At 37.0% G+C, this 22999-nt stretch overlaps 1 protein-coding gene across 2 annotated transcripts in view; it reads left to right on the top strand.

The window, feature by feature from the left end:
- The window catches only part of sts (steroid sulfatase (microsomal), isozyme S), a 35888-nt gene that overhangs the window by 10473 nt on the left and 2416 nt on the right, over positions 1-22999 (top strand). For both annotated transcript variants that reach the window (XM_039743578.1, XM_039743579.1), the window contains exons 5-11: positions 7230-7351; positions 9789-9911; positions 12289-12694; positions 16010-16146; positions 16405-16542; positions 19608-19767; positions 20243-20364. In XM_039743578.1, the coding sequence (XP_039599512.1) occupies positions 7230-7351; positions 9789-9911; positions 12289-12694; positions 16010-16146; positions 16405-16542; positions 19608-19767; positions 20243-20364 (1208 nt within the window). The remainder of the gene's footprint in view (positions 1-7229; positions 7352-9788; positions 9912-12288; positions 12695-16009; positions 16147-16404; positions 16543-19607; positions 19768-20242; positions 20365-22999) is intronic.

Raw genomic sequence — 22999 nt, 5'->3', positions numbered from 1 at the left:
AAAGACATTAGAGCGCATTAAGCTTCGATTTTATTGGGCGGGAATTAATGAGGAGGTTTGCCATTTTTGCATATCTTGTCCAGAATGTCAATTACGGCAAATTTCTAGGAGGGACCGTGCTCCTCTCGTTCCCCTCCCCCTGATTGATGTTCCCTTTGAGCGAATTGGGGTCTATATAGTAGGACCTCTGGAGCCCTCAGCCCGAGGACACAAATATATATTAGTCCTCGTGAATTATGCTACGCGATATCCAGAGGCAGTTCCGTTGCGCTCTGCTACTAGTAAAGCGATCGCACGGGAACTAGTGGGAGTCTTCGCGCATCTAGGGATCCCTAAAGAAGTCCTCACAGATCAAGGGACGCCCTTTACCTCGGCGACGTTCAAGGAAACGGCCAAGTTACTTAAAATAAAGCACCTAAAAACCGCAGTATATCATCCTCAAACTGACAGTCTTGTCAAGAGGTTTAACCAAACTCTCAAGCAGATGCTACGCAAGGTGGTCAGCAGGGACGGGAGGAACTGGGATCAGCTCCTCCTCCTCGTGCTCTTTGCTTATCGGGAAGTTCCACAAGCCTCTATGGCGTTTGAATTGTTATATGGCCGACAACCCCGAGGGCTATTGGATGTCTTAAAAGAGGGATGGGAAGGAGAGGCTCTCCCATCTAGCCATATATTGGAGTATATCGCGCAGTTACGCGATCGATTCGGGAAAAATCCGACCTTTGTTAAAAAGTCACATGGAAGAGGCGCAAGCAGCACAGGCCCACTATTATGACCGTGGCATGACTCTCCGGGAGTTCCAGCTGGGGCATTGCGTCATGGTGTTGGTTCCTACCTCGCATTCTAAGTTGCTTGCCCACTGGCAAGGCCCGTATGAAGTTAAGGAGAGGAAAGGGCTCGTCGATTATTTGGTGAAACAACCCAATCGTCGGCAGAGTGAGCGGGTGTATCATGTCAACTTGCTGAAGCCGTGGAAGGAGAGGGATTCCGATCCCTCCTCTGCTCAGCCCCGCTCTTTCTTTGCTCAGACCGACCGCCTTAACTTGGGACCCGATTTGAATGCTAAACAGAGACGGGAGCTAGAATTAGTGATCTCGTCAGTTCCGGAGGTAGTGAGTGAGCAGCCTGGACGGACCTCTCTGATTGCGCACAACATAGTGACAGAACCTGAGGTTGTCATGCGAGAACGCCCATATCGGCTTCCCGAAGCAAAGAAGGCAGAGGTGGAGCTTGAGATCAAGCGCATGCTGGATCTAGGTGTGATTGAAGAAAGTTATAGTCCCTGGTCCAGTCCAGTTGTCTTGTCAGTAAGCCCGACAGGAGTTGGAGGTTTTGCAACGACTTCCGTCGGCTGAATCAAGTCTCCCAGTTTGACGCCTATCCGATGCCTCGCGTGGACGACCTCCTCAAGAGGCCGGGACAGGCGGAATATTTGACCACACTTGACATTACGAAGGGGTACTGGCAGGTTCCTTTAATGGACTCCGCGAAGGAGAAGACCGCGTTTAGCACTCCCAGTGGGCACTGGCAGTACCGGGTCCTCCCATTCGGGTTACATGGGGCGCCAGCAACCTTGCACCGTCTGGTGGATAGAGTGCTCCGTCCTCATAACACGTTCAGTGCTGCCTATTTGGATGATGTTGTCATCTATTCCAGCACATGGAAGGACCACGTGCGGCAGGTGGAAACGGTATTGCGGACGCTGGGTGAAGCCGGGCTTCGAATTAATCCCAAGAAGTGTTTCTTTGGGTTAAAAGAGGCTAAGTATTTGGGCTACCTAGTGGGTCGAGGTGCCGTGAAGCCACAGTGTTCCAAAGTTAATGCCATATTAAACTGACCCCGTCCGATTACCAAGCGGCAAGTGCAGGCTTTCCTCGGTTTGGCCGGGTACTACCGCCGGTTTGTACCCCGGTTCTCTGAGAGAGCAGCACCCTTAACAGACTTAACAAAGAAAAGGGCTCCAAACCACGTGGTATGGACTGACAAGACTGCTGCTGCATTTTGTGACCTAAAACAGGCCCTTACGTCAGCACCCATGTTGAAAGCACCCAACTTTTCACTTCCTTTCATACTCCAGACGGACCCTTCAGACACAGGCTTGGGAGCCGTGCTGAGCCAATGCGTCAAATGTGTTGAACACCCCGTCATGTACCTGAGCCGGAAACTGCTGGATCAGGAAACCAGGTATGCGGCAGTGGAACGGGAGGCTCTTGCGATAAAATGGGCGATTACACAGTTGAGATACTACCTCTTGGGCTGTGAATTCACTCTAGTGACGGACCATGCACCTCTCCAGTGGATGGCCCTTCACAAGGAGTCTAATCCGCGGGTCACTAGGTGGTTTCTTGACCTCCAACCATACAAGTTTTCGCTCGTTCATCGTAGGGGTACTCTCCATTCCAATGCTGATGCCCTCTCTCGAGTCCACGACCTCTCAGACAGGTCCGCCCGACCTGGTGGGTCTGGGCTAAGGGGGGGGGGCCTTGTCACACATGTGAGCATAGGAACCAGCTGAAGGGCCTAAACACTAGTAATTCTACGCCAGACCAGGGGGTGGCGGAGTGTACTGACTATCTCTCTCAGTCCCTTGCAGACCTTTTCCGGGAAATCCCGCCTGTTGCCGGCCCCAAGGATGACGTCACTTCCGGGCACAAGGACAGCACTCCCAGTTCCGGCATAGATGACGTCACTTCCCTTCCAGCCCTTTAAAACTGCCATCTTGCCTCAGTACAGGCAGTTCTGTTCTGGACTCCGAACTAAGCACATCATGCTATTTACAACTACTTTTGCAGCCAATTCAATTATACGGGTTGCTGCCCTAAATCTTTATGATGTCTCCGACTCATTCTTATCACACTAACAAAATTGACATAAGTAAATGAAAAGACAGTTTCAAAACAAGTATAAACGAAACAAGTTATTCAAAAACTTTAGTATGTATATTTAAGCTTTCACAATAATAGATTTTCCTTTTATATTAAGGTATTCATTTTTATGTGCCATGTAAATGTAGCAAAAAAAAGAAGAAGAAATACATTTATAGCTAAACCTTTGCAAATTATGTTTTACTAAATCTCCATTTTCTTAACACCATCCCTTTATTCCTGGTGTACCTCAAAATTCTATCATGTTCATTCCTGAAATCAAAAACGCTTAAATTTGAATTACATTTAAAAGAGACTGACAACTCTCCCAGTCACTATTGTTGAAGATTGCTATTTATTTTTCCTGGATTTTTCAAATAGTTCCGGATACAAAAACATTGAATTGGATTAAATTCCTTAGTGTTACACCCAAGCACCACTCGGGCAATTGTATAGATGCGTGTAAGTGTTAGACCCAAGGTTTACTCGGGCTGTAGAAGTACCAATAGCATTAATATCAAACATTGCTCAGAAAACAATATAGGCATGTGTTGTGTAAGTGACAGGCCCGAGTGTTACCAAGACCGCAATGGAGACGTGTTTTCTTTCACCTCATAATGGCGTCTCATAAGAAATGTTTTTCAGCAGCCAGGCGTGTATGCTCTTCACAGTGATACAAGGAGTGATGACAAAGTGAATCTGTCTTTAGACAGCACACGAGCAATGTGCTGTTCAAAAGCTGATCAGTCTGGAAAGAAAATCCACAAGGAATCATGCTACTAATGTCCAAACTGAGATGCTGAATTGTGTATTTCATCGTGCTTCAAGATATAGCACACATGATGACACATTTTGACTGTATATATGGTATTATTATTATTTGTATCATTATTATATTTTCTACACTTCTGACTTTTAGTGTTTTGCACATTTTACAGAAGTAAGATCAGATTTAATAAATATGTAGTTTTTGAAGCAAAAAAATGCAATGATTTTTACATGTTTTTCAAGAAAAAAATGTAATGCTAAGGAGGTTAAGCAATTTCAAAAATATAATGTTACATTAAATTATTTGCAGTTTGTTTGAATTATGCCTTTTTAAATCTCCAGTGGTTTAGTTCCACTTTAAACATCAATGATTAAAAATAAAATGTAAACATATAGCATTTTTGTCACTTGTATAGAACTAACTGAATGATTCTATTAGGAGACGTGGTCAGCTGCTAATGTTGTAATAAGAACTATGAGCGGAGTAAGAACTTTGTGAATGGTCACCCTAAGGACTACAGAAGCATGGAAAATACCCTGTGCTAATTGATGTGTTCCACTAATGCTTAAGTATTATACTGTAACTTAGAATATGGCTATCGTAAGTTAGGATTTGGATTCTACATTGAAAAGTCACACCATCTTTTAACCAACATCACACAGAACAGCCACTGCGCTTAGATGCTCTGTGAGAGTGTATGTGTGTGTTTGAGTGAGTGTCTGAAACACTGCTCTGATCCCTCTGACTGCTTATTCCTTTTTAACACTGGTATCTTGAAGCCTACGAAAAAACTTGGGCCACCTTAAATTCCCTCGCACCTCCTCATCAGCGTTTGTTTTGCAAATATGTTAATGAGCACCAGCAGCAGGCAGCCTGCTATCCCAAACCCCACCAATGCAGCTTTAGTCATACACAAAGTTTTCCCAGCTCCAGTCTGTGTATCATGGTGCGAGGTGCCTTGAATTGTATTGGGTAAATAATATATTGTTATTTGGAACACATATATTTCAAGTGTGTTCTGTGTCTACAACAATCTGTGTAAATGTAGGATGACAGGAAATGCGAGGCAAGAAATGTTGAACACATAACTAGAACAGAAACTTTTTTCATGTTCTGCTAATAACTGGCAAATTACTGACATGAATTGTATAATGTGTGAAGACTGAAGTCCAAATATCAAATAAACACTTTCACAAAAGACACAGATATAACAAAACAAGTATGCTATTTTTCTAGAATTTAACCAAAGTAAAAAAAATTGGAATAGGGTTTGAGACACACACACAAACACACACATACATATACGTTTGCTTGGCTTATGCAGATGTAAGAACTGCTGTCTCCAAGCCGAGAGGTTGTGGGTTCGATCCCAGGTCCTTCATGAATTAACTGTTCTGAGTAGTGATCAGCTGTTATTATTATTATTATTATTATTGTTATTATTGAATAAAAACATAAACTTGATTTATTTGAGTTTGTAACAGCCAGTGTAAATTTATGGTACTTGTGAAATTTAGAGTTTTGTTTTATTATTCACTTTTATTCTATCAGTCACGTTCACACTCCCCCCACTCTGCGTGTGGCAGATTGACTGGCAGGATGACTCTCAACTTCTTGCTGCATTCAAATGGTGCAATCTTTCGCCTTTACACCTGGTGCAGCTGCATTGTTCTTATGTGTGAGTGGATGTTTCTTGCGGGGAGGGCTTCTGTTCTCTTTCTCCAATAGGAGACACACACAGTGATATTTGAGAAGTGAAATGAAGTTTATTGGATTTACAGAAAGTGTGCAATAATTGTTCAAACAAAATCAGGCAGATGCATAAATGTGGGCACCACAAAAAAGAAATGAAATCAATATTTAGTAGATCCGCCTTTTGCAGAAATTACAGCCTCTAAATGCTTCCTGTAGGTTCTAATGAGAGTCTGGATTGTGGTTGAAGGTATTTTGGACCATTCCTCTTTACAAAACATCTCTAGTTCATTCAGGTTTGATGGCTTCTGAGCATGGACAGCTCTCTTTAACTCATACCACAGATTTTCAATTATATTCAGGTCTGGGGACTGAGATTGCCATTCCAGAACATTGTACTTGTTCCTCTGCATGAATGCCTTAGTGGATTTTGAGCAGTGTTTCGGGTCGTTGTCTTGTTGAAAGATCCAGCAGCTTCAGCTTTGTCACTGATTCCTGGACATTGGTCTCCAGAATCTGCTGATACTGAGTTAAATCCATGCGTCCTTAAACTTTGACAAGATTCCCAGTCCCTGCACTGGCCACACAGCCCCACAGCATGATGGAACCACCACCATATTTTACTGTAGGTAGCAGGTGTTTTTCTTGGAATGCGGTGTTCTTTTTCATCCATGCATAACGCCCCTTGTTATGCCCAAATAACTCAATTTTAGTTTCATCAGTCCACAGCACCTTATTCCAGAATGAAGCTGGCTTGTCCAATTGTGCTTGAGCATACCCCCAAACGGCTCTGTTTGTGCTGTGGGCGGAGAAAAGACTTCCTCTGCATCACTCTCGCATACAGCATCTCCTTGTGTAAAGTGCGCTGAATGGTTGAACGATGCACAGTGGCTCCATCTGCTGCAAGATGATGTTGTAGGTCTTTGGTGCTGGTCTGTGGGTTGACTCTGACTGTTCTCACCATTCGTCACTTCTGTCTATCCGAAATCTTTCTTGGTCTGCCACTTCAAGCCTTAACTTGAACTGAGCCTGTGGTCTTTCATTTCCTCAATATGTTCCTAACTGTGGAAACAGACAGCTTAAATCTCTGGGACAGCTTTCTGTATCCTTCCCCTAAACCATGATGGTGAACAATCTTTGTCTTCAGGTCATTTGAGAGTTGTTCTGTGACCCCCATGTTGCTACTCTTCAGAGAAAGTTAAAGGAGGAGGGAAACTTACAATTGACCCCCTTAAATACTCTTTCTCATTATAGGATTCACCTGTGTATGCACCTGCCTGATTTTGTTTGAACAATTATTGCACACTTTCTGTAAATCCAATAAACTTCATTTCACTTCTCAAATATCACTGTGTGTGTCTCCTATATGATATATTTAACTGACATTTTTTATCGTAACAACCAATGATTTACACAGGAAAATAATGACTATTAACAAGGTTGCCCAAAATTTTGCATCCCACTGTATTTAATTGTCCCATGTGTGAAAAGCATACAAGAGACTTAACGATACAAAGAGATTGATGGTGACAGCATGTATAGCAGTCTCAGAGTCATAGGTGCAACCTACAAAAAGGATGGATGACTATAATTTTGACCAGTCACAAGACATACAGTACTTAATGGGTATCTAACTGCTCATTCTTTTTTAAGCTGTCTTGAAATATGTGGTAATGTTAGTTCTACACCAAGTTTGCATAAAGTTTTCCCATAAAGTAAATGAAATAACCAGCCAATTCGCAGGGATAGTAATCTAGCGAATGGCTATAATGAAGTAAAGAAAGTTAAAAAGAAAAATTCCTTTGTTTTATATATATTGTCCCTAATATAAAAAACCTGTCAATAAATATGATATATTGTTACATAGTACTGGATAGCCTTTCCATTTTATTTTCTTTATATAGAACTCCCAATATTGACAGACTTGCTAATGAAGGAATGAAGTTAAATCATCACATTGCTGCTTCACCATTATGCACCCCCAGTAGAGCTGCATTTATGACTGGGCGATACCCTGTTCGATCAGGTAAAAAAATATGCCTTATTATTAATAATAAAGCACAGAACACTTGTGATTTATTCACATATTTATTTTGGTATACTGTAAAAATGATATCTAAGCTATTAAAGACTTTTTATATTAAACAATTAAGTCTTGTTTTCCTTATTGTAAGATTTATTGACTTATCACGAAATTTGTATTTAAGATTATGTAACTTGTTTTAAGAAGTCTTTTTGTTATGCATTTTTTGCAATGGTATTCAAAACTATGTGGCATTTTATTTCACAATATTCTTACATGAAGTTCTTGTTTTTTTTATATCTGACACTAGTAAACTGTTTCACAAATTTGGTTACTTTTGAAACTTCATGTTCACTCTTTGTGTCTCAGGGCTCAACACTAATTTTTAAAAGTGGTTGACAGGTCTGTTAATCATGCATCAACCTTTGGCTACTGAAACTGAAAATATGATTGCTGTATTTGAAATAATTAGAATGCTAGGCAATTATATGTTAGCTGCTTTTCAGCGTTTTAATCTAAAAAGTTATCACTTAACATAACAGAATTCTGGCTCTGAGCACAAGTTGAGTCAAGTTGTTTGTTCAAATATGATTCGATCCTGCAATCTGTTTTATAGTCTTTCTTTCATCTAATGCTGTGCAGCAGCAAATTAAAATTACTTGCTTAAACAAATGTAAACTCCCAGAGTTGGTTCAATATGCCATCCCCAAGCCCAGTAAAATAAAAACGTTGTCCTACTTTTCGCATAAATTCCCAGGTCAAAACAGTATAAGCAACAGCATAGGTATTAGCTGTATAAGTATTAGCAATTTAAATTTTTAACAAAGTACAATGTAATCGATTCATTATACATATAGTATACAGTACATATTCTGTATAACAAACATCATTTGAATGAAAATATGTAACAGTCCTCTTGGCATACTTAATTATAAAATAAATCTAGCAGCAGGCCCTGGTGCGTGTCATCTCTGTCTACTCACTCTTTTTTTAACATTTAGCAACATTTCTCTTATTTAATATTTTATTTGTTTCTAAAATATCGATCCTTGTATCTTGTATTCAAATAAGAAAACAATGATTACTACTAAAATATATTATTTCATTAACATTGTAGTAATTTGAAGAAACAAAAAAAAGTTAATGTGTCAAAAAACGCTGTTTTTACTTGTATATGATGAAAATTGTTGAAAGTCAACGTATTCTGCTGTGTGATGCAATCTTAGCTGTCTTATCAAGTTTGCAGTGCCAAATATCTTTGTTCCATCATAGCTGACTTTTTCCTAGCTGTTCTTGCAGTTAGTGTATCTTTCATCTTCACACACTTTAACATGCTTCCACACAGCAGATATATTGTAGTGACTGCAGGTTCTGTGTGGTTTTTCAGCCTTTCATGTTCATCTTATAATATTCCTGTTACATGCACAACTGGCTCACATACTCTTATATGGTTACACTGTTTTTAACTTGCACAAAGGAAAGACATGAAGTGCAGTGCACATGAGTGCAACTTATATTTCGTTTTAATTGAAAAACTGACTAGCAATTGGCAAGTTATGTGCCGATCTGCCAGTTATGCATAATGAGCAAAAATTGACCATTTCTGATTCACTGCCAAAAAAAAAAGCAGTGGAACACTAATGTGGTTAACATTCTTGGCAATCAGGGGAAAAAAGTGGGTGCCGGTTGTCATTGGCCACAATTTTAAGGCAACCAGCAAAAAATGTGTCAATGACATATGAAGCTCTGCAATTATCTGTGTACAAAAGTACCACACAGGTGGTGCAGTGGTAGCGCTGCTGCTTTGCAGTAAGGAGATTGTAGGTTGGCTTCCTGGGACCTCCCTATGTGGAGACTGCTTTGAGGAGTGAGAAAAAGTGCTATAGAAATGTAAAGAATTATTATTATTATTACAATGCTGGCAAGAAAACAGAACCATATGGCATGTCTGTGTTAGTAGTTTTTAGGGGTAACAGAGCAGAATTACAGTCTTATGAAATTACAAGATTTTGTTTCTGTGATTTTACACATCAGGGCATAAATAAAAAAAAAAACATGTAATCCTCATTAGTTTTTAAAATTAGGTAATCTTACAAATACATAATGTTTTATTTTGTCATTATTTACTTAATAGAAAACAGGTAAAAAAGCAAGTACCAAAAGTAAATACCCTTTTTCTGTTTTCATATAACTAATAATGGCAGTTAGTAACAGGTACTGATAAGCTAGTGTATTTGATTATACTAAAAAAAAACTAAAAATGTGGCCGTTTGGTCTATCTGTAAACTGAAGGTAAGTTTATTTTCATGTATATCATATTATACAGTAAGTGCATTACAGATAACTAAAATATAAAATGTAATTCTCATTCCAGGAACTGAAATATAAAATGTAATTCTTATTCCAGGAACTGAAATATAAAATGTAATTCTCATTCCAGGAATGGCTAGCACAGGCAGAATTGGAGTATTTATAATAGCAGCTGCATCAGGCGGACTACCAACTGAGGAGCTTACATTCGCCAAACTTGCAAAGCAGAATGGGTACTCCACAGGATTTATAGGTGAAATTATTTATATTAAAAACTAGCTGAAGTACCCAACATTGTCTGGGTTACTTCTATAATGAGTTAAAGTAAGAAGGCAAATATTTTTGTATTTTTTAAATGTTTACCCTTTTGTCATTGCTAGCTAAAATTAAGCGTCCCATCCGTCATCAACAGTACGGCACTAATAACTATCTACGTTATTTAAAGGAGAAATAAAAAATTTACAGAAGCTTCCAGAGTAAATAAAAATATAAATAATTGGAAAAAAAAACCCCAGTATTCCTCATGAGTCGAGAATTTGATAATTCTCTATATACATGGATTCCATAAGCTGAGCAAAACTACCATTTTTATTGTTGTTTCCTCTATTGAACTGCTATACATGATGAACGTTTTGAAACCCAAAGATAAACAGTATACTGTATGTTAAGATAGGTTAACTGTAATATACATATACAATTTCTTGAACATCATTAAGCTGTTTTGGAATAACAGGTGTTTTTTTTTTGGTTCTGGCTCTTCCATTATGACTCCCTTGTGAAATTCTTAAACTCATGTTTAACCCTGTATTTTAAATTGTAAGAATGTGCATTTGTTGCTATCCCACGGTCAGCACCAGGGATTGGCCTGCAGGTGCCAGGTATAACTTGCGTGTGGGGCATACTGTGGTAAAAATATGCACTGAGACATAAAGGCTCACATTAAAGGCATTTTTCCTTTTCCATCAAGTGTTTACAATTCATTTTTCCCACAAAAATCTGCAAAATTGTAATTGAAGTAGTGTGGGTTTTTCCATTCTGGACAGTTTACTCATTGTGGGGAAAACAGTGTAGGAATGTAATTTAGTGGGCAATTAACAAAAAGAAAGAACAGGTTCTCCTGCACGTTAAAATGTGATTAACTTTATATATTTTCCTTTGTGTGACCCCTGCATCCAAACTAAATTATTTTTAAAACAATATCTGCTCCATTTTTAAAACTAAACTAACGTTAACACAAAATTTTCCAGCCTTAATCACTCTCCTTTTAAAAAAGGGCAAAGACCTGGAGGATTGTACGAGGGGAAGTCAAAAAGTAAAGTTTTTTTTTTTTATTATTTCTTTTTTCAGAGTTTGGTAACACTGCTCGTATCCAGCGCTGAATGAGTGTAGTCGCCAACACTTCTATACAACGTGTAACTCTTATTCCCGCGTTATTCGTTGGAGTGTAGCAGACCGTTAAACATGACAGCTCCATTGTCGATCTGCACCAAGGAGGAAATGAGGGCAGTGATTCGCTTTTTATTTGCGGAAGGTGTTAAACCTGCGGACATTATTAGTCGAATGCAAGCACAGTATGGTGGCAACTGTTTATCGCGAAGCAAGATCTACGAATGGATAGAGCGCTTCAAACAGGGGAGAACTTCTTTATGTGACGAAGAAAGATCGGGCAGGCCATCAACGTCAACCACTGAGGACAATGTGATAGTCGTTGATTGCAAAATTGGTTGCAGATGCAACCGAAAAACTTTTTTTCCGACGGAATCAAAAAACTTGTGAAACGTTGGGAAAAGTGCATTGAAGTCCAGGGAGGTTATGTAGAAAAATAAGGTATGTTTCACATTTCTATCATTACAATAAATGCCCCTTTTCTCAAATGTCCCTTTACTTTTTGACTTCCCCTTGTACATACTACCAGACTGCTTCTTTTGTGAACATGAATCAATTGACAAGTTATCTTGTCGTGTCAGTATGTATCAAAAATTGTAACTGTCTTTCTTTCACAGTTTAAGAGTTTACCTTTAAATAAAAACATAAGAAACTCGAAAAAAATCACACATATGTCACAGCTTTTAAATATGATTTTTATTTATATTTAATAGCTTTTTAAAGATGCCAATAAAACAAGAAAAACTATATATAAATGCATAAACATGAATAATTGACTTACTTTTTTAGGAAAAGAAGAGATATCAAATCCCAGACTGCCAGTTATTCCATTAGGACAATATCCACGTGTGATTAGCGAGAAAAATAATACAGAACGCAAGAAATACCATTGCCTTTACACACTTTTTGATAAAAGATTGTTACAAAACGATGTATATTCATATTTTAAACGTGAAGCTTTATGTTTGAATGCAGTTCAATAGAGAAAGCATTTGAATTAGGAATGAAAAGCAATGTGCACGTGTAGCAACCCAAAAACATGAAATGTAGTAATAGACAACAGAAAACTGGATGCATGTAGGTATTGTTGAGGTTAGAAGGAGGCCAGAAGTGAGACAAAATTGTGCTTTTGTAAGGTGAATTACATTTGTAGGTTTTATCAGTGAATGTAAGTACTGTAAATGTTGTTGTATAAGTATTTAAACCAGAAAAGCTGGAAAATTTTAACCTTTTTATCTTCTCAGGTAAATGGCACCTAGGTTTGAACTGTGAAAGAAGAGATGATTTTTGTCATCATCCACTAAATCATGGTTTTGATTACTTTTATGGAATTACAATGACCAATTTAAGAGATTGTTCGCCTCACCATGGCACTGTTTTTTGTAAAGCAACAGAGTTCAAATTTATTGTCCCAACCTTAGTCTTAATTATACTTTTGCATTTTGTGGGATTAGTGACAGTCCCAAGGATGCTGTTACAGCTACTGGCTCTGCTCGTAACAATTTCTGTCATTGTTTTTGCACTTTTTGTTTTTACATTTCCCTATTTCAATTGCTTCTTAATGAGAAATCATCAGATTATAGAGCAGCCATTTGCTGCAGAAAATCTCACTCAAAAAATGACAAATGAAGGCATAAACTTCATTCAGAGGTAAAGTTTTATTTCTTATGTTTTGTTTGGCATTCAAGCATAAATTAAAATACAGTAAAGCATAAATTACCATTTGTCTGTTAATATTCAGATTATGTAAAAAATGTAATTTAATTGAATTTATTTGTAGATTACTATTAACTTTTAAAATTAATGTAAACAAAAGTTCAGGAAATCATGATGACATTTCAGAAGCTTTGTTTGCATGTATAATTTAAAAACTTTGCCCTGAAAAGAATGCAATTAGTATATTAAAAATGAGCATTACGAAGTTCATTTTTATATTTCTATATAATTTGAAGATCTACTAAATTGCATGAAATTGATTTAATAGTAATCTGCACATTTGCTAAGTAGACATCTTCAGCTGTTTTAACAACAATAAAGTGATCTGAATAAAAAAAATTATTATTTATAAAGGGTAAATATTTGGCTTTCTCAGTCAGGTTTCAAGGGGAGTGCTGTGCCACTTGTTGTGACCCCCTTCTTTCTTAGGTAGTGGTTATTTTTCCTGCATGTTTGCATGGCCATTTATGGAAAATCTTTTACATTTTTGAAAGATGTATGTGCCTTCACATTGGCCTGTGGTGGTAGTTCATCTGTAGATGCAGTGCTTTTTTTAAGGTTTTAATCCCATTTTAATGCAATATTGAAAGGTCTTATTTAATGATAATGTAAAAGTACTTAACAAGAAGAAGCTGTAAATTAAGTGGATTGATTTTGCCCAGTTGCCGTGTTTAATGAGATATAACTGAGGCTTAAACTGCAATACCTTTTGAAAATTAGGTAACTGAAATATTAAGGTATTGGGGCATCATAGGTACAGTGGGATGCAAAAGTTTGGGCAAACTTGTTAATAGTCATTATGTTCCTGTATAAATCGTTGGTTGTTACGATAAAAAATGTCAGTTAAATATATCATATAGGAGACACACACAGTGATATTTGAGATGTGAAATGAAGTTTATTGGATTTACAGAAAGTGTGCAATAATTGTTCAAACAAAATCAGGCAGGTGCATAAATTTGGGCACCGTTGTCATTTTATTGATTCCAAAACTTTTAGAACTAATTATTGGAATTCAGATTGGCTTGGTAAGCTCAGTGACCCCTGACCTACATACACAGGTGAATCCTATAATGAGAAAGAGTATTTAAGGGGCTCAATTGTAAGTTTCCCTCCTCCTTTAATTTTCTCTGAAGAGTAGCAACATGGGGGTCACAAAACAACTCTCAAATGACCTGAAGACAAAGATTGTTCACCATCATGGTTTAGGGAAGGATACAGAAAGCTGTCCCAGAGATTTAAGCTGTGTGTTTCCACAGTTAGGAACATATTGAGGAAATGGAAGACCACAGGCTCAGTTCAAGTTAAGGCTCGAAGTGGCAGACCAAGAAAGATTTCGGATAGACAGAAGCGACGAATGGTGAGAACAGTCAGAGTCAACCCACAGACCAGCACCAAAGACCTACAACATCATCTTGCAGCAGATGGAGTCACTGTGCATCGTTCAACCATTCGGCACACTTTACACAAGGAGATGCTGTATGCGAGAGTGATGCAGAGGAAGCCTTTTCTCCGCCCACAGCATAAACAGAGCCGCTTGAGGTATGCTCAAGCACATTTGGACAAGCCAGCTTCATTTTGGAATAAGGTGCTGTGGACTGATGAAACTAAAATTGAGTTATTTGGGCATAACAAGGGGCGTTATGCATGGAGGAAAAAGAACACAGCATTCCAAGAAAAACACCTGCTACCTACAGTAAAATATGGTGGTGGTTCCATCATGCTGTGGGGCTGTGTGGCCAGTGCAGGGACTGGGAATCTTGTCAGAGTTGAGGGACGCATGGATTCCACTCAGTATCAGCAGATTCTGGAGACCAATGTCCAGGAATCAGTGACAAAGCTGAAGCTGCGCCGGAGCTGGATCTTTCAACAAGACAACGACCCGAAACACTGCTCAAAATCCACTAAGGCATTAATGCAGAGGAACAAGTACAACGTTCTGGAATAGCCATCTCAGTCCCCAGACCTGAATATAATTGAAAATCTGTGGTGTGAGTTAAAGAGAGCTGTCCATGCTCGGAAGCCATCAAACCTGAATGAACTAGAGATATTTTGTAAAGAGGAATGGTCCAAAATACCTTCAACCACAATCCAGACTCTCATTGGAACCTACAGGAAGCGTTTAGAGGCTGTAATTTCTGCAAACGCCGGATCTACTAAATATTGATTTCATTTCTTTTTTGTGGTGCCCACATTTATGCACCTGCCTGATTTTTTTTTGAACAATTATTGCACACTTTCTGTAAATCCAATAAACTTAATTTCACTTCTCATATTTAACTAAAATTGTTTATCGTAACAACCAATGATTTATACAGGAAAATAATGACTATTAACAAAGTTGCCCAAACTTTTGCATCCTACTGTATTAACTAACCAGCAGACATGGTTATTATTCTCACCTTGCTTGTCTAAATGTTTGTGTATGTTTGTGTATGTTTGCATAAATAAACTTTATTTAAAATAAGGCAAATTATTCAGTGGTTTTGTAAAAATGTCCTCACTGTTTTATCTGTGAAACAATTATGTTATTCAGTCATTAGGTAATATGTGTTCTGTGCTTAAGAGCAGTGACATTTGGTAGTAGGCAGAAACAGGTCTACAAAAATTGTATTAAGATTGAAATGGCCCAAGAACAGAGGGAACAAGTAATGTTTTTTTTTTTCTCTCTGTACTTTACATCGAAAAAATCATGCAGTTGCTAACTGTAACTCAGACACAATGAAGTTTGTAGATAAATCATTAACCATAAAACATATTGCCTAGGTTTTAAAATCAGACTTGCTGTGGTGTAATTTAAGTTCCTTTGAAACTGCTGAAAAAAATGTTCAGCCTATTATGGCGCACACAGTTACCAAGAAATCATTTGGTTTTCTCCTTTTCTTGTGTGGAATGTTATTAACTTCAAAGAATAAATGCTGCACACATACTGTAAGACAAAAAATTAGGCCCAGTTTTAAGCTGGATGCTGCAAGCATTTAATCGGGCAGCCCAAACTGTGACTGTGTTGTATGAAATTAAAGAAATTGTCCATCCTCCTCTCCCTTACTTATTATTTTTAGAACAGTATTCCCTTTGGCCTTCAGCACATTCAACAATAATGAACTTTATTTAACTTTTTTCCTCCAGTAACATAAGCAGAAACAAAATATATGAATTCAGCATGGTTCAGTTTTTCTTTAATCAGTGGTCTCTAGTATACTACTTTTATTCATATAATGCAATTTTGTTGTGTCTTTTTAAATATAGAAATAGAAAACAGCCATTCTTATTGGTGTTTTCTTTTGTGCAAGTCCATACTGCACTTTTTGCATCTAAGGCATTCAGAGGCAAAAGTAAACATGGATTGTATGGAGATGCTGTGGAAGAAGTAGACTGGAGTGTAGGTAATTATTCATAATACTTGTTTGTTTTGAAGTTACTAGTAAAACTGAGTGTTGCCAATAAATGTTGTTATAAAGGTAAAAGTTGAAATTTTAGACATACTTGATTATGTGTACACTACAGTTTTTTTAATTACAAAAGCATTATTTTACACAGTTCAAACTCTACAATACTACATTGTACTTTTAAGTAGAATTTTCCAGTCATTCAATTTTGAGTGATTTAAATTATATAAAAGTCATCATTTATTTCTCGTCTAGGTCAGATAATTAATAAACTTGATGCCCTTGGCATAAGTGAGAAGACTCTTGTCTATTTTACATCAGACCAAGGAGCTCATCTGGAAGAAATATCAAGCAATGGTGATATCAATGGGGGATCAAACGGTATTTTTAAAGGTAATTTGGTTACTAAATACATGGGGAAAAGTGGCAGACATTTTAAAATATTATTGTCCAATAAATGTACAGTGTCCCTTTATAACAATTTACATTATAACTCATTCTGAAAATTCACTGTATTTATTTTAGAACATTTGAGTGTAAATGCTTAGCTTCATCTTAGAGATGCATACTAAAAGGAAAAATGCAGTTTTTAAATGAAGTATGGATTTTTTTTTTCAGTGTCACTTTTAAAATAAAGCACATCCTTAGCACATTCTTGAAAAAAAAAAGTGTATACCGACTCAGTGCAAGTCTCAGTCTGAGGATACAGTAGTTTAGGAAGTAGTGAAGATCAAATCTATGATTTATTCATTAAGCACGCTGTACCAGGGCTGATAATAGTAAGCCCCTAGATGTTTAGCATGAGGTTATGGATATTGTCAACTGTCTAGTTCTCATATACCAAAACACATTTGCAGCATACTATTTATGATGGACATCAGAGGCAAAAGTATGTGTGGTGAAAAAAGTCTATACTAATAATGAGAATATTATGGGGCATTCATTTTTGACTAGTTCTCTATACAGAATCTAGTGAACAATGTCCAAATATATTTATACTTTAGTAAAAAGGCTGATATGTAAAATGTATCATATGTGTATCTATGCATACACATACACATACACATACATACAGTCATATGAAAAAGTTTGGGAATCCCTGCATAATAATTTACTCTGCTTTCAACAAAAAAGATAACAGTGGTATGTCTTTCATTTCCTAGGAACATCGGAGTTCTGGGGTGTTTTCCGAACAAAGATTTTTAGTGAAGCAGTATTTAGTTGTATGGAATTAAATCAAATGTGAAAAACTGGCTGTGCAAAAATGTGGGTACCCTTGTAATTTTGCTGATTTGAATGCATGTAACTGCTCAATACTGATTACTTGCAACACCAAATTGGTTGGATTAGCTTATTAAGCCTTAAACTTCATAGACAGGTGTGTCCAATCATGAGAAAAGGTATTTAAGGTGGTCAATTGCAAGGACAGCATGGGATCCTGAAAGCAACTCTCAAAAGATCTGAAAACAAAGATTGTTCAGTATCATGGTTTAGGGGAAGGCCACAAATAGCTATGTTACAAGTTTAAACTGTCAGTTTCAACTGTAAAAAATGTAATTAGGAAATGGAAGGCCACAGGCACAGTTGCTGTTAAACCCAGCTGGTCTGGCAGGCCAAGAAATATACAGGAGTGGCATATGCGCAGGATTGTGAGAATGGTTACAGACAACCCACAGATCACCTCTAAAAACCTTGCTGCAGATGGTGTATCTGTACATTGTTCTACAATTCAGTGCAATTTGCACAAAGAACATCTGTATGGCATGGTGATGAGAAAGAAGTCCTTTCTGCACTCACGCTACAAACAGAGTCGCTTGTTGTATGCAAATGCTCATTTAGACAAGCCAGATTTATTTTGGAACAAAGTGCTTTGGACTGATGAGACAAAAATTGATTTATATGGTCATAACAAAAAGAGTTTTGCATGGTGGAAAAAGAACACCTGCTACCTACTGTCAAATTTGGTGGAGGTTCCATCATGCTTGTGGGGCTGTGTGGCTAGTTCAGGGACTGGGGCTCTTGTTAAAGTCGAGGGTCGGATGAATTCAACCCAATATCAACAAATTCTTCAGGATAATGTTCAAGCATCAGTCACAAAGTTGAAGTTACGCATGGGTTGGATATTCCAACAAGATAATGACCCAAAAACAAAGTTCAAAATCTACAAAGGCATTCATACAGAGGGAGAAGTACAATGTTCTGGAATGGCCGTCACAGTCCCCTGATTGAATATTGTCCAAAATCTATGGGATGATTTGAAGCAGGCTGTCCATGCTTGGCAGCCATCACATTTAACTGAACTGGAGAGATTTTGTATGGAAGAATGGTCAAAAATACCACCATCTAGAATCCAGACACTCATCAAAGGCTGTAGGAGCGTCTAGAGGATCTGTTATATTTGCAAAAGGTATTGATGTACTATCTCTGTTGGGGTGCCCAAATTTATGCACCTGTCTAATTTTGTTATGATGAGCTTAATAACTTAATGTCACTGCTGAAATACTACTGTTTCCATAAGGCATGTCATATATTAAAAGGAAGTTGCTACTTTGAAAGCTCAGCCAATGATAACAAAAATTCAAAGAATTATATATATATAGTTGTAAACTTTATATTGTCTTAAACATTTTACATTTTTGAAAAAATTGGTATAACATAACTTTAAAACTGCAATTGTAATGGGATTCAAATGTGTGATTTTGCCAATTGTTATGCTCCTTGGACAAGCAGAATGAGGTCCAACTCACATCTTTCATAAGGTTCAATGAGTTGTTTTTGTGATATGTTGCTTATTTTATTTAACAAAGCAAAGTCAATATTTTAAAATGTGTAGCAATCAATATTGAAACAGATGCACATGGAACCCCTCACTATGTCCAGTGATTAATAAAGTATCTATCTATCTATCTATCTATCTATCTATCTATCTATCTATCTATCTCTTTGACAAAAACTTCCTGAACCCTGCTAAGGCTGTGCATGTGTGTGAAATGAATAAAGGTACATAGAGCATTGAGTTGTGTTGTGGTTTACATCAAGAACCTTCACAGTCTCTCTCAGTCTATGTGACTGCATTATCCTTAATGTTCAGATCATGTCTAAAAATCCTTTGTTTTTTAGTTTAAATATTATATGCATGTTGGATTTATTTTTTAACAGACCTTGCATACAAATGTTGGCTCTGCTGTTCTGCTGATACACTTACTAACAAGTTACCTTTGTGTGTATTAATTTTGTTTTTTCCCCTTCACATTGTTTCTTCAGTAGTACTGTGGCATTACTTTTTTCTTTGGCAGTATTCAATATATATACATACTGACATGCTCTCTTGATTAAAATGCATTAAAGTGCCATATACAGTATATATTGACAATTCTGTACATTCCTATAGTTTGACTACAAGTATTAATATTATTTGAAGAGTCTGTAACTTTCTTCTTTTATGCATATTTTAAAAGGGGGAAAATCAACTAACTGGGAAGGAGGAATTCGGGTGCCTGGTCTTTTAAAGTGGAAGGGGGTAATACAAGAAGGTATGCAAAGTGATGAACCAACCAGCAATATGGATATATATCCCACTGTTGTTTCTCTGGCTGGATTAAAAGTACCCAGTGACAGGTAGGTGTACTGTTAAACTATTTAGTTTACAAAATAATAATAATAAAAAAAACAAGTTTGATTTCTCCTGAACAACGTACTGAGGCAAATATTTTGCATGATTTTTATTTATTCGGTTTAAGGGGAAATTTGTCTTTGGAGTTTTTTGTTTGTTTGTTTTTCTTCCAGAACTGTAGTCAATGCTAGAGGAAACAGAGGCTAACTACAGCATTTTAGGCAACATGGTTAGTAGTCTGAGAAGAGGGAAAAGAAAAAAACCTTTCTTAGTTTTAGCCATGTTCATACTTGTACCAGTATCTCAAATGTTGAGTTCAAAAAGAGAAACATTAAAATAAGCAGTAGATTCAATGCAAAAAGATGTCCTGCTGTCGCCGTTTACTGAATGTTTATTGATTTTGTTTTGTATTCCCCCTCCGTAAAGTGTCTGTAATGCATGTATGTATTACTAACTTAACTAACTTGTTCTGTATTGTAGAGTCATAGATGGACAAAATTTGATGCCTCTTTTGCAAGGAAAGACTAAACGTTCTGAACATGAATTCTTGTTCCATTACTGCAATTCCTATTTAAATGCAGTAAGATGGCATCCAAGAGAAAGTAAGCTTTTTTCCCATTATATATTTTTATACCCTATTTAGAGAATACTTAAATTGACATGTTTGAGTATATTTTTATTATATTAGACCATTTTTAAAGGGGATACATTATTTGTAAGAACTGAAATATTTCCACATAACACTATCATAAAAAAAAACAATAATTCCAATCTCTCTCTCTGATTGTCCTTTTTCCGCATTGATTCAGGATCTATGGATGCTCCTGTATTGGGGATAGTGGAGTAGAATTTTTAGATTTGAAAATTTATTACCAATTTTAAAACTTTCATCAGGTTCAGTGGCTAGGTTTTACTCACTTCCAGTCATTAAAAGGTGAATATTTCTATGTGTTGTGTTCTGCTCTATGCAGTCAGCTTTGTTTTCTTTATTCACAAATATGTCCTATTTGTAGCAATATGGACATTTTTGGTTTTGTATTATTCCAGGAAGTGATTTTGAATAAAATAGTAAAATACATTATGTTCTTATTAAATACCTGATTGCTTGTGTGAAAAATTAAAACAAATATAAAACTGAGAGTGTGTATTTCCAGAATGGAATGTTGAGAGGCCTTGAGCTAGTAATGTTTCAAGGTTAAAGAATCCCTCGGTCACAGAAAAAGACCCTTTTTCATCTTAAAAATACCACTGGTATCCCTGCCTGCCTTCTTTGAAATCTTGAACTGATTTGTTACTCCTTGACAGTCTCCATACTTGACCAGTAATTATAGCAATTTGTTTCCCACATTTAATTAGGAGTGCGTCTTATTTATGTAACCAATTTAGTCCTCTGAACAACATGCAGGAACATTCCTGCTAACACAGGAGTAGCATATTGTGAATTTGTTTAGTATTTCCTATCTTTTTTAATGATATCCCACAGTGTATTCTATACTCTGATTTATTATTTACTGCCCACATAATCTTGAAACCAAAGAATCAACATAAGTCAGGGATTTATAATGAAAGCCTTGATCTCTTATTTGCGGTAACTCTTGAAACTTTAATGGCAATTTGAAAACGTAATGCTAAGTCAGCAATTAGGTGTCTCTCCACAGCTCCATTACCTGTAATGTAGAACAAGTTAATCCCAAAATTTAGAAGCATTGAATCTGCAGCAAATAAATAAGGACCTAAAATGAAAAAAAAATGCTGTTCAAGACAAATAACTCCAGTGCTATCTGTAAGGGCATATGTGAGCACCAGAACAGTCAAAAAAAATATTAGGAAAGCTGAAAGGCAGTTAGAGAAACTGTTGTGGAAACAGTGAAATATGACCAAAAAGATTCTTTCAGTATTTTAATAGTAAAAAAAAAACATTTACTGAGGATGCAAAGTGGATCAAAAACAGCAAGAGCAAATTAAAATGTAAACATAGTGAAATAGCAGTTGATCTTAAGTTGCATTTCTCTAATGGTTAATCATGTAAAGAAGTCAGTAACCTCCCAGCAGTAGCAGGGACAACTAAGGAACTACTGAATGATTTGGAAACTGTAAAAAGAAAAGTGCTACATAGATTAATGAGGCTGAAATTAAAACAGATTAGTGAATGTGTATAGGAATCTGTCACGCATTTTTTGAAAATCACTGCACCCATAAGATTTTACAAATTACTAGGAGGATAGCAAGTACCCAGTTATATAGAAGGGATGACCAGGAGGATCCAAGTAACTATGTGACAGTAAGCTTAAAATAGATAACAGGTAAATTAATGGAAACACTTGGCAAGAAAAAGACAGCATCTCATGGCAAAAACGGGTCTGTTAGTTAGCAGTCAGGAACGGTTTAGACAGACCACATCATGTTTCATTAATATGGCAGAATTCTATAAAGAAGCTTCAAAAGCATATCAGGGAGGTGCACATGATTTATCTTAATTTTCAGAAGACTTTTGATAAGGTACCACATAAGAAGTTACTGATCAAATTAAATGAAGTGGGAGGTCGTCTGTAGATGGTCACAAAAGTAGTTGAACACAGGAAGCAAAGGGTCATGTTATCAGTAATGAGGCCACTGCTGTTTATACTATACTAGCAAAATACCGGCGCTTCGCAGCAGAGAAGTAGTGTGTTAAAGAAGTTATGAAAAAGAAAAGTAAACATTTTAAAAATAACGCAACATGATTGTCAATGTAATTGTTTTGTGACTGTTATGAGTGTTGCTGTCATCAAGGATTTGATTATCATTATTTCTTTCGATCAGGTTCGTATTTGGAAGATGTGTTGTGTTCAAGTTACATTCCGTGTTTGTCAACCGTTGTAAAGATAACAAGTTTCATTCATTGAAGTGTTCACTACCCAAATCGGTACTCGTGAATCTAAGTTGTTTAACAGGCATTCCCGGTATTAAATTGTGGATTTGCCTGCAAATATTTAGCAGCAGCGCGTCTATGAACTTAATTTAAACTTAAGCTTTACACCGTGCTTTCCTATTGATATGTCTACAAAGGCTTGTTCAGATTCAGAGGGTTGTTCCTTTCTTACTGCATCAATAAGCAGCTCGTCTTCCTCTTTATCTGAGACATCACACACTGCATGCACGGGTTTACCTTTCCCAGTCCTGCAAACTTTAACGAAGTGGTTGAATTATCACATTTTTTACACTGTCTTCCTTTAGCTGGACATTGACTTTTTCCAC

The sequence above is a fragment of the Polypterus senegalus genome, chromosome 2 (assembly GCF_016835505.1).
Source record: "Polypterus senegalus isolate Bchr_013 chromosome 2, ASM1683550v1, whole genome shotgun sequence".
Lineage (NCBI taxonomy): Eukaryota > Metazoa > Chordata > Cladistia > Polypteriformes > Polypteridae > Polypterus > Polypterus senegalus.
This window is presented reverse-complemented; position numbering and strand designations above follow the sequence as displayed.